The sequence below is a fragment of the Anabrus simplex genome, chromosome 12 (genome assembly GCF_040414725.1).
Source record: "Anabrus simplex isolate iqAnaSimp1 chromosome 12, ASM4041472v1, whole genome shotgun sequence".
Lineage (NCBI taxonomy): Eukaryota > Metazoa > Arthropoda > Insecta > Orthoptera > Tettigoniidae > Anabrus > Anabrus simplex.
In genome coordinates, this window is record NC_090276.1 from 2,011,710 (window position 1) to 2,025,335 (window position 13,626).

The following is a 13,626-nucleotide window of genomic DNA, read 5'->3' on the forward strand; positions in this document are numbered from 1 at the left end:
GAATTTCTTGTTAGGTTCTGTATTAATTTTGAACAACGAATTAACACATTTCCTCCCGTATCCGCCTTACGGCAGATAAGAACTTGCGTGAAAATTTCAAGTTAAAAATCGCTCTACGGATCGTAGTTCGTTCGTTCTTTCATAGGTGATAGTTAGGTGAACGTCCTCACCTTCGTTAACATATGTCAAAACAGTAATTCCCGCCTAGAATCACCCAACAAAAACAAAAAAAATTATTTCCCAGCACATTCCAAGCCCATGCTCTTGCCTCCAGTGTTGTTTTAGTGCCACTAGCAAGACACAGTATGGTGAGCAGTAAGTTTATATCTGTTGAAATGATTTATAATGATGATTGTGATGAACTCATCCCAGATTTAGATAGTGAAAGTAAAAGTGAAGAGGACGAAACAACAGTTCGCGACAGTGTTCCTCTATATGACACCTCTCCAAGATATTCTCCTAGAAAAATGAATTTCATTTTATGGGTCCGTATTGAACTTTGATTAAACAAAATTAAAATAATTCTTCACCATTAGCCAAGTTTTTAGGAAATGTAGGCCTAAATGTGGAGTAACAAACAGTGAAGATATATCTTTTGTAAATATATTTATCAGTGACTCTTTTTGCATATGTTTGTGAACAGACTTATTTATATGCACAGCAGGTTATCAGTAGCACACCACGTCCATTCACTAAATATTCAATCTATCAAACTTGGAAACCTGAATCAATGACCGAAATGAAACAGTTTATCGGTTCGATGTTAGTTAAGCCCGATCTAAAAATGTACTGGACCGGAGATCCCATGTTTTCAACTCCTGTATTTTCCAGCAACAGATTCTAAAGTATCAAGATGTTTTTACATTTTAGCGACAGCAGTAACTATGCAAACAGGCTCTATAAAACCAGGCCAATATTAGAAAGAATTTCGGATCAGTTTTCAGTGGTGTACAGTCCCAACTGAAAGATCGCTTTAAATGAGGGCATGATTGCTTCGAGAGGCCGGTTACGTTTTCGAGTTTACAATCCATCTAAAATAACTACAAAGGTCACTAGGAAAGTTTTGCAATGTGAGTGAACGCTTTAGACGTTTTTCAAAATAATTTCCACCACACTCAATGAACTTCTCCATACGTCGAAACCAGTCACTGAACCAACTCTGCCACTTTTCTTCGGTTACATTTTCACACTCTTGATCCCATGCTGCCAGCAGCTCCTTGTCGGATGCAAAACGCCGCCCTTTCATCTTCATCTTCACTTCTGGGAAGAGTGCGAAGTCACATGGGGCAAGATCAAGACTGTATAGAGGGTGATCAAGCACAGTCAACCCTGATCTGGTAAGAAAATCCATTGTTACATTAGCACGATATGCTGGAGCATTGTCATGATGCAAGAGCCAAGTGTTGAGCCGTGACTTTGGACGGAGCTGCTTCAGAGCCTGGATGACCTGAAGCAGACAAGTCTCACTGTACCACTTCGCAGTAACTGTCCTTTGTGTTTCTAGCACAACCCGAGTCAGGATGCCCCGTTTAGTGAAGAATACTGCAGTCATCCTTTTCTTCATTGACCTTGACGTATGTACAGTCACAGGAGTACCCTCGTTTTCAAACAGACACACCTTGTTCTGGGATTTTGTTGGGACATCGTAATAATAAAGCCAAGTTTCGTCAACTGTAACAATGATATTGATGTTACGCGAAGTCCCATTTTCAAGCTGTTTTAGCATTTTTGGCACCATTCCATTCGATGTGCCCTTTGTTCCTCTGAAAGTGAATAAATAGGGCACCCACAGAGAACAAACCTTTCTAACAAGGAGATGGTCGTGTAGAATTGAATGAATAGCTGGTGCAGGGATGTGGAGAGTCTCTTCTACCTGCCGATATGTCAACCGCCTCTCTTGCTGCAACATTTTCCTCACAGCTTCAATGTTTTCCTCAGTCACTGATTCAGACAGTTGCCCAGAACGAGGATCGTCTTCAACCCCCAAATTTCCCCTCTGGAACTCTTTGTACCGGTACCAGCGGAAAATTGTTGTCCGATGTGGACAGTCTTTCCCCAGCACAGGAGTCATTTCCTCCAGGCACTGGTCAACAGTTAATCCACGCGCAAAATTGTAGCGGATAATTGCGCGATATTCACCTTTAGACCACACTGACATCTTAACTTGCTTTCAATCCCACTGCTTGGTAACAACTGGTGTGAAGGTTGCGCCTTGCTGTCTTCTAGACCAGTTTTCACCTCTCTTTTCATCCCTCACCATAACAGGGGTGTCCAGCCAACCATTTCTGGGTATTGCAAAAATTTCCTAGTGCCCTTTGTAAGTATGGCATTATGGTTAAGATGGTGTGTGAATCAAATACTGGGTATTTTTGCAAATTGCTTATTTATGACACCAGTGGAATGGCCTTAAATAGTACTGTCCTCGAACTTCTCAGTCCATATCTAGGCCTAGGGTATTCTCTTTATATGGATAATTATTACAACAGTGTTGCTCTTGCAAAAACCCAACGTGAACAGAATACTACCATTTGTGGGACAATGAGGAAAAATAGGGGAGTACCAAAGGACCGTAAGGACCAACAAAAATCCTTAAAAAGAGGGGAAATGACATTCAACCATGATGGGGAAATTCTTCTTGTCTCTTGGATGGACAAGAAAATAATCACAATGAATTCATCTATGCATTCTGCTGAAATGGTTGAAGTCACTTCAAAGTTCGGCAGAAAAACAATGAAGCCAGTATCCATTGCAGATTACAATCAGCTGCCTAATACCTTGCTCTGTATCCCTTCATGAGAAAAACATGTAAATGGCCGAAAAAGATTTTCTTCTATTTACTATACTGCACCCTCTTCAATTCTTTCCTTCTCTTCCAGAAGTGCAATACCCAGACAAAAATTACCTATCTGCAGTTCATACAGACAGTTTCCAGATACTATCCTGAAGGTCATAATCCTCCTGCCACTATCCCAGTCGGAACAGCCTCTCCAGCTCTCTCCGACACGTCATCACTAGCATCAACCCCACTGCATTCCATTCACCAGGCCCCCCCCCACAAAGATCCCCCATCATGTCTCGATGGAAAAGTGAATGGACACTTTCTGCTCAAGTTTTCACCACTGAAAACTGACCCTTACCCGACAAGAAGATGTAGAGTATGTGACACAAGGTGGTACTGAAGGAAGAGTGGTATCCCGTTGCACCCTGGAGCATGCGACACCAGATATTGCACCTTAAGATCATACTAGAAGTTGTCACCTGTGGTGGAACGGCAAACTGGAAATAAGCACTGTGTATTTACCTTTTATTTTGAGAAGCCTCAAGAATGGAATTTGGGACTTGGGAACTTTTGAAAATCATCGATAATGGAATTTCTTGATATGTTGTTTTACCATTTTATTTTTCTGGACAGATCAAGTGATCTTTGTATTTAGATTTCATGTGGTTGTGTTTTATTGAGTTTGGAAAAGGGTTGTGGGTCATGTAAATTAATTTCAAGAAGCGTGATGAAAAGACATTCTGGACTTTGAAGAAATATTTTTTTAATATTGTCTGGGTAAAACGCGTGCAGTACATAATTTTTGAAGCAATAGGTACTGGCGCGTGGAGGAAGTAGATGACGCAATTCTACTTGCATCAGCAGTTTAGGAACTGGCCATATATGGACACGCATTTGGATTACCGGGCGAGTTGGCTGTGCGGTTAAGAGCACTCAAATGTGAGCTTGCATACAGGAGATAGTGGATTCGAACCCCACTGTCGGCAGCCCTGAAGATGGTTTTCTGTGGTTTCCCATTTTTACACCAGGCAAATGCTGGGGCTGTACCTTAATTAAGGCCACGGCCGCTTCCTTCCCATTCCTTAGCCTTTCCTGTCCCATCATCGCCGTAAGACCTATCTGTGTCGGCGCAACGTAAAACAAATAGCATTTAGATTGGTCAGAATAACGAACTTTCCAATTGGCAAAAACGGGAATCTAGAGAAATTCGGTATCCTATTGGTTACTTGTGATCTGTCCATTTCCGGCCTTCTGCCGGCCTCGCGTGCGTGATGCGTGTTGTCCGCGTCTTTTCCATCTGACCGCCCTAGCGAGTCCTCGCACTCGGGGCCTTGTTCCCCTCGAGGAACGTCAGCCTTTCTTGGTAAGTGCAATTTCTATTATGTTTCATTTGATTTAATTCATTCTTGTGTTTCAGACGTCGCTCATTTAATGTAACTTTCAATGAATTAAATTCAACGTGTAAGAGTTTGCTCTAGATTTTCGTATTCACCAACTTTGCTTTTCTGAATGACTGTTTTCGACAGACAGTCACCTGCATCTTGTTATGGGCAACTTAATGTAATTCTGTAAAACCTTGTGTTTTACAAATTTACTTAAATATCTTGATCATGCCTTTGTTCAGGTTTATTTGATTTTGTACCTTTTGTTAATTTTAATATATCTGAGCTAAAGGGTAATTATTGTGAACCTTTTATTCCCCATAATGTCACACCTTCCCGCAAACCTCCATAGGGTTCCTAACATGTTCCACCGTCCTTTCCGTAGTTGTTGTTTGTTAGGCCTGTAAGTTATGGTTACCTTGCATATGTTTTGATTTTGTGTGTTTGATTATTATTATTATTATTATTATTATTATTATTATTATTATTATTATTATTATTATTATTATTATTATTATTATTATTATTATTATTATTTAGTGTAGACACCAATGAGTGCTACAGAATTAGTTCCCCAGGTATGTTCTAATTTTCACATTATTTCAAAGCGTAATATACAGTAGGAGTAGTAAGTATTTTTGTTCCACAGTGCATAAGGCAGGACTGGCAGGCAAGGACTTTTAAACATGGCTGGGCTGGAGGTTTAAATGCCCTGGCTACTTCCTGGTAGTCAAAGTGTTAATTTATTCCTAGAAAGATAGCTGCCCCTATTAGAGAAATGAATTGGTTCATATGAAAAATATTTCTTTTATCTGTTGAAAATGAAATGGCGTACGACTTTTAGTACCGGGAGTGTCCGAGGAGAAGTTCAGCTCACCAATGCAGGTCTTTCAATTTTGACTCCCGTAGGCGACCTGCATGCCGTGATAAGGATTAAATGATGAAGACGACACACACACCCAGTTCCCATGCCAGCGAAATTAACCAATTATGGTTAAAATTCCCGACCTTGCCAGCAATCGAACCCAGGACTCCTGTAACCAAAGGGCAGCACGCTAACCATTTAGCCATGGAGCCAGACTCTTATCTGTTCTATAGATGTACATGGGGTTTGAGTTAAAAGTCAACATTAAAATTATCAACCATCAGGCAATTTCTCTTTCAGATTTTATTGGAAAAAAGAAAATCCAATACATGGAATTTCAGGTCAGGGAATACAAACTGTGTCTAACAATCGACACAGAGTCCAGTATGGTCTGCGATTTTGTTTATTCTTAAGAAGATCCTCTAGCACCAATCATAAGCCCAATGACTTCTCATTTTTTAATCTTATACTTCTTTCCAAGATCCTCAGAGCAAATTTAAATACTGCCTTTTTCTCTTTACACACCAATCAAGGTTGTTGTTACAGTGGGATCAATCACCACACCTGGAACAGTATCAGCTCGTCTTTTTGAGCCATGTGCGGAAAGACATCCTACTTCTTCACGGATCTCACAGCGGTGGTGCTTGCGGAGGCGAGGTCTCTCATATAAACCCAGACTTAGCGCACGTGTTCGACCTGGCAAGCACAAGTCGCCAGTCTCAATCTCAGCTGTTATCATTGAAACACCATATTTTCCTATGTAAAAGTTCTGGGTTCATCTTAATGGTAGTGCGAACAGTCATAACTCTTGCTATTAATGTGCAGAAAATCCTAATGGTGTTTATAAAGTCCATCATTATTATACATGATCGGTGTTTGGTGTGCTGTTAGTGCAAAACAAAAAAAAAATTGCCTTTTTTTTTTTTTTTTTTTTTTTGAGACGACAGTGAATGGAGAGAGGTACAAAGATTATACTTTTACGCCATTCTTCCATCAGTTAACGGAAGAAGAAAAATAGCACGGGTGGTTTCAACAAGATTCAGTCCCTGCTCATACAGCAGAAGATTCCCTTTTTACATTCTCTGGAAGTGTTTGCAGACTGAATGATTAGTGCTGGTCTATTTCCCCCTCGTTCTCCAGATCTTGTGGGGTAAACTGAAAGAAAAAGTATCGAACAAATCCTCACCCGTTGGAGGAACTGAAATGAAATGAGAAACATGACACTCGCGTCAGCCAGCACCTTCCATACAAGATTGTATACACGCTCAAACCATGGCTGCACCCTAACACGTGATGTAAGCTTTAGAAATTGTCACATCTTCGTATGATTAATAATCTTAGAGAAATATATATCTATATACACAGTATATTAATGCCAAAAAAAACCAAACACATTGTTTACAAAATGTTTTGGACATTCACAAGTAATATGACTCACAGGTGGGCTGAGTGGCTGTGCACTTCAATCTTCTTTAGTTTTGTACTTTATAGCCTTCCTTGAGACATCAAACAGGACGTCTGCTGCTATAACAAATTTAACGGGACCACCTAAAAATTCCATGCATAGAAATTAGAGATCTGTATACATTTATCTTCAGTAAGACAGAACATGGTCCTTATTTAAAGTATTAAGAACAGCCTAAACTAAAACTAATGCATTTTGCTTGTGAAGTCTGATATTTATTGGTAGAACATCTGTTATAAATTTAGCAGGATGTTGTAACCGAGGTAACAGATATTGTGTTGATTTGACAATAATTCAAAGCGTTTCACGATACTGAGATTAGAGATTTGTAACGAATGGAATTACCTAAGTAGTGAGGGTTTGTCTGGGGACATTCCATTGATTGGGGCACGAGAAGGGCTCGGATGTTTAGGAAAAGTAATATTTTCTTTGTTTCTATTTTCTTGCCAGATTGGATTTTGGTGCAAATCAGGTCATTATAGTCGCAATTAACTGATTTTTATTCGACAAATAAATGCATATTTTGTCTTCAACTTACCGAATGAACTAGTGTTCACAAAACTGCTTTTTGGTGTCACATCTGCAGTTAATACAAGTGAATACTGCACCCGCTGTACTCGGCAACCAGAAATAATCCTGAAAAACCCATCCCAGCAGCGAGCTAATTACTCACCTCAACCTCCTTTCACTTACACAAGCAGCAGCACACATTCCTGTACGCCTTCTATAAAGCTTTGTTGGAGAAGAATACTTCTGCACAGATGGTTTAGTTCTATTTTGCAAGTCATGTGAAGTGGAAGTCATGGCTGAATGTGCAACAACATTGTAACACAGCAACAATGTCAAACGACAACACGTCGATAAGAAGAGACAGCAATTGATATTCGATAAGGCTGTTACATCTTCAGCGATGGACAGATGTTCAGATTTTTCAAAGGAACTTTGAGAGATGATTGTGTCTGCAAAAATTCCTCTAAACAAGTTGAATAATCTGCATTTCAATAATTTCCTTTAGAAATACACCAGAGAAATCTGTTCCTACACAATCCACACTGCGAAAAAGCTATTTATCGCATTGCTACGACGATACTCTAAATCAAGTATGACACAGTGTAGCAGACAATAAGATTTCGATATCTACTGATGAGACGACCGACACTGCTGGTAGATATACATGGAATCTAATTATTGGAACACTCCGTGCTGATCACCCTCGGGATATTTTTCTACTAACCTCAGAAGTTTTAGAGAGAGCAAATCGTTCAAGAATTGCAATCCCTTTTGATAATGCACGAAGAATTTTGTGGAAGGATGAAATTACAAGTAACAACTCTCATTATTGTTCCGTATTGAAGAAGACGTTAGGCATAGATATCAAGGATAATTTAATAAAAAACCACCTATTCAATACTTTCCACGTTTAATGTGGTTATTATCTACATGATTTTATGTAGACTTATTTGGTCAGGTACATGTTTCACCCATTATTTTGGGCATCTTCAGCCTGTAAACAACCTTTAGGTCAAGGTTTGGGACCTTTTTAACCAATATAAACATACCAATATATACACTATATACAACATATACATTATATACAATATATACAAACATAAGTCAATACAGTAAAGTTTTTTGGTCCTAATCTATCTAATAGTTTTGGACATTTTCCATATTAGATAGATTAGGACCAAAAAACTTTACTGTATTGACTTATGTTTGTATATATTGTATATAATGTATATGTTGTATATAGTGTATATATTGGTATGTTTATATTGGTTAACAAGGTCCCAAACCTTGACCTAAAGGTTGTTTATAGGCTGAAGATGCCCAAAATAATGGGTGAAACATGTACCTGACCAAATAAGTCTACATAAAATCATGTAGATAATAACCACATTAAACGTGGAAAGTATTGAATAGGTGGTTTTTTATTAAATTATCCTTGATATCTATGCCTAAGGATGAAATTAAGCGGGAAAACGTTCTTCTCTTTATCACTGATGCTACTCCGTACATGGCGAAAGCTGCTGAAGGCCTCAAGATGTTTCATCCAAGAATGAGCCACCTCGTTTACCTTGCACATGCCCTGCATAGGGTGGCAGAAGAAATTCTTGGACATTTTCCTGAAGTCGATAAATTAATATCTAACGTCAAAAAAATGTTTTTGAAAGCACCGCTGCGGGTTGCGACTTTCAAGGAGTTAACTCCTTCGACGCCACTCCCTCCACAGTCAGTTCTTACTAGGTGGGGGACGTGGCTCGACGCTGCCATGTATTATTGTGAAAACTACTCCACTATCAACAACATTGTTAATGGCTTCAAAAATGATGGTGCCTCTTCTATCAAGATTGCACAGGAAGTGTTTTCAAACAGGTTGTCAGATAGTTTGGCATACCATTAAGTCGAACTTTGGAATTATATCGAGTGCAATTACTACTTTAGAATCTGCTGGCTTAGAAATTCATGCAAGTATTGACATTGTGAGAAGTGTTGAACTTTCAGTACATGGAATATTTGGCAACAGTGTAAAACAGAAACTTCAAAACGGGCTTAATACAAATTACTGTTTTTGCCGTGTATCCAAGATAAATGATGATTATTTTTTTTTGCTTTACGTCGCACCGACACAGATAGGTCTTATGGCGACGATGGGACAGGGAAGGGCTAGGAGTGGGAAGGAAGCGGCCGTGGCCTTAATTAAGGTACAGCCCCAGCATTTGCCTGGTGTGAAAATGGGAAAATGATGTTCTTAGAGGAGATGGTAGCAGTAATACACTTCATACTCTACAGCAGTGCACCAATAGCATCTAGTGATGTAAAAAGAATGCGGTAAGTGATAATCAGAGGTCTTTCACGCCTGATGCTTTGAAGATGAATCTTGTCATGCACTTAAATTCCATCCACGGAGAAGAACGGAACGGAAAAGTACGAGAGTTTGCACTATAGACCCTGCCGCCCTATCATAAAGTGCATCTACTTAATTGGTTTCGTGGTGCTCAGTTTAAACTTTAATGCATTTGAATAATATTAATGAAATCTGGGCTTAAACATTCCAAAATATTTTAAAATATACAGTAGAGTGATTTCTCGTATTTCAAACCCCCAATGCAGGGTTGTTGTGTGACTTGGTACTTTATAGGTAGGTATTCACAAACGTTTGATAAGAAAATCAAGGACAATAGACTGTGAATAACTGCTAAACATGTATACTCAGAAAATTAATATGAAAGTAAGAATAAGAAATTAGGTTAACTATAATGTATCAAAGGAATTGTCGTTTCGATTTATAATTTATTTTAAAAGGGACACATTTAGAGTAATCATTTTCGGGTAATATTTCGTCACTTTTGAGGTCATATTTGCTTGCTTATTCGGGCTATTTTTAGCTCTTAAAACATCCGAGCTCTACATATTACGTAACGTAGTCTAGGAACGTGTAGCACAAGGAATCCTAGAGGTGTTTTATGCTGGTCCTTGACACACTAACATGGTGTTTGAGCTCACAACTGCTATGCTGATCGGGTCAGCACAAGCACTTTTCTGTCCATTTAGCCTTTTGTAGCCACACTGTTTTAGTCTATTGCGTGTTAGTGTCTCTGAAAGCAAGCAGCGTCCATTGTTGAGTGAACTACATCGTGATTGTTCTTCCAAGAGCGAGTTCAATGAAAACAGACGGGTGTTATACGCTTTGATCTGGAAATAGAATGCTGTGAATAGCACAGTGATCTATCTATAACAGAGATGCCAATGGTAGTTTTATAGTACAGTACACAAACTTACCGGGCTGACGACGTTCTCTGCAGAAGAGCAACCAGACTCTGTGATCTCCTGAAAGTTTGCCCATGGCTTCTTGTACAAGGTGATTGTACAGACCTTGGTGCCCTGCAAATGACAACATGTTAAAAGTTTCTCTCTCGTTTGGGCTCACATTCCTACTCATTCTACACTCTGCTAAGTCAGCACATTATTGTCACTATCCTTACTTTCATTCCCTATCTTGACAGGTGTTGTTAGGCGACTACATGCCTATTGTGGACAATCACTGCAACTCTGAGCCCTGTTGTCTAGGCATACTCAACATACCCCGTACCATTCAAAGTCTCTTCTAGAACAACTAGGGGGCCTATTCAATACCAGGAAAATGCACCCCAGACCATAACAGAGACATCAGCGCTCTGGACCACACCTTCGTGGCAGGCGGGATCCATCGCCTCATGTGGTCTGCGCCATACACGGTGCCTCCCATCGGCATGGTGCAGTTGAAATCTTGATTCGTCCGACCATATCACGTTACGCCATTGTTCCAGTGTCCATCCCTGGTGACTGGCGACAAATGTGCGTGTGAATGTAAGGCACCCCTATCTTTAAAGTGTTTCAGGGTCATTTTCTTTCCTATAAAGATAATGTAGAATTTGCGTTCCAACTGGATATTATCGGGGTATTCTCACAGTGTGATAACGGGACTCGTCGAGTGCGTCAAGGATCCTATCAGAGCACAGCTCCTTTCCAACACTCACTTGTGACTGTTGTGTTCGTTCCTTTCCATTACATATCCCTTTCTTCTAGTTCTCCTCTCTTCCCCTTTCTTGCCTCGCCCAGTTTCCTTCTAATCCAACCCTCTCCACATGAAGACTGATGGCCCATTCTCCTAACAAAGCTGTTGATGAGGAGAGAGCACACCTGTTATCGTCTGCTCTTCCCACACTGACCTTTCATTGTGTGTCTCCTAATTCTAATAATAGAAAGTACCAATAAATGATCATTTTTATGTTTCTGAGAATGAAATCAGTCCATTACACACTTGCATGAGAGAACATCAGGTCAAGTGTCGAGACGAGGACAGGGCTACTCAATAGCACACGCACAGAAGGGTGTGGAAACTGAAACTAGCAGAACCAACTTTTATTCCTTATGTACTTAGAGCTCAAACAGTGGGGCATGTTCTGACTCATTTTGGGCCATCTTCGGCTACAAAAAATACAATTATAAATGAGTATTGACAAAAGGTTGTCATTAAAAATTGACACATTATAGTATTTTGAACATATTAAAAAGTATTACAATAATTTAAAAGGTGCACGGATATATGTGCCAAATTTCATCAAGTGAAGCCTTTTGTCAAAAGATCTACATGGACACAATTAACGGTCTAATGGCAACTGGAAGATATCACAATATACGTGCCCTCTTTCCCTGTCTTACTCAGACTACCGTGCTTCTTCCACAGTATTCTAAAAACTCGTGCACACACACGAGAAATATATAGACAGAAAATTATTTTTCTTAAAAAATAAATGAGTTATTTGAAAAAATTAATGTGAACAAGTCCAATTCTGTAAAATTTTCAAGAATATCTATTTTCAAACCTGCATGCTCAGTTTATTGTAGTTCGTTCCGGATGGGAACAGAATTTATGGTATCCAAGTGTGAAGTGCCGTCACCAACGCCTGTTGCTGAGAATACCACTGCCTTCATCAGCACATTCACTTTCACTAAATGAATCATTATCCCAATACAGTGCTCTTCCAGCATTGTCCACGAGAGGCTGTCGTAGAGTAAACCAGGGGAGCACTGTGCATCGGTCCGACTCGGCTCAACGCGGCTTGACTCTGATGGGGTAGTGTAGCGTTCGGTGATAGACGGCTTGTTTATCAGTGAAATAGATAAACGAAAGACAACAGCACAACCATGGAGCAACCCGTTTCGAAGAAAGCAAACACTTCCGAAAGTCCATTTCAATTGAACTGGGAGCTTTCGTATTTTTCCTCAGTCGTGACGATAAAGCTAAATGCTTAATCATTGGGACAATAATTACGTTATCATCAAAAAGATCTATTTTTCAATATAAACGTTTGGTCGAATACGACGAGAATTAGTCGAAGGAAGAATTTCCTAAGCTGCATCAAGAAGCGCATGCATATGTGAAAGTTTTTCTGTTTTGACTTGTACGCAAACTAGGTTGCGTGCGAGTATTTCTGATTGTAATTTAAAGAACGCTCGCGGAATTGCTGACAGTTGATACCTTGTTCCAGTAGGCTCTACATCGCGCCGACACAGATAGGTCTTATGGCGACAAGACCTGCGGTAATAGCTTCAGGGCTGTCAACTATGGGGTTATATCCTGATAGCTACGCACAGCCTCTAGCTTGGTCTAAAGAACTTTCTCGGATCATTTGTATTGGAAGAATATCAGTAGGCCGAGACTGTTCAGCCCTATGAATGATGAAAAGAACTGGCCTTAACTTCTTGTTGTTTGAGCCATCAGTCAATGCAGCCCTCCAAGTCACCCTATCCGGTGCTAACCTTTTCATTTCTACGCATCCTACATCTGCTCTGACCTGCTTGGTCTACCCCTACCGTTCTTACCACCTACACTTCGTTAAAAATTAAATAATTGAAAAAGAGGTTCAACCTATTCAATACATAAAAGAAAGAAATGTAGTGATTACATTCTTATTTAATAGTAACTATAAATGGGACCGGTTTCGACCCTAGTCCAGGTCATCGTCAGCCGTAAAAACATGTAAAACAATGCATAAGAAAAAGAAAAAGATTAAGTGAACTCTGAATCGGTATAAGATGAAACATAAATTAACGATGGGGGTAGAAATTGTGAGTCACTTAAAAGAAAACAGTACGTAATATTAAGAATGGTAGTATGGCACACGCAATGATAGGCGAAGTCTCAAAATGCTTATGAATATTGGAGAACGGTCAAATGGGTCAGTTTCCACACAATGTCAGGCACAAAGTCACAACACAATCAAATAATATATGAAGGTCATAAATAACTTGAAGTCGCAGACGAATAAATTTGTAGAAGCAAACCACCAGCTCCCGGTGATCAGCGCGGCACATTCAAAGTCATGCGCTGCGGTCTCGAACGCCAAAGTAGAATGGAGAATATCCTGAAGGTCCAGTATTTGTCTCGGTTGTGGGAAGTTAAGTACGTATATATAGAAATATACAACGCAAATCAGTATAACTGAATGAGTACTTGTGCTCCTGCTAAGTTCTTGGAAAACAGTTGACTTGAAAAAACAATTGTAAAGAGGAAAAAATATAGTAAAAAGCGCAATATCGGAAAACAAATGAAAACTTATATGCACAGTGCGCTATTTTTTAAATTGAA

The 13,626-nt window shown here is 39.6% G+C and overlaps 1 protein-coding gene across 3 annotated transcripts in view; it reads right to left on the reverse strand.

Annotated features, from left to right (window-relative positions):
- LOC136884388 (uncharacterized) overlaps positions 1-13,626 on the reverse strand; it is a 267,201-nt gene that overhangs the window by 93,236 nt on the left and 160,339 nt on the right. For all 3 annotated transcript variants that reach the window (XM_068229938.1, XM_068229937.1, XM_067156526.2), the window contains one exon: positions 10,275-10,376. In XM_068229938.1, coding sequence (XP_068086039.1) covers positions 10,275-10,376 — 102 coding nt within the window. The remainder of the gene's footprint in view (positions 1-10,274; positions 10,377-13,626) is intronic.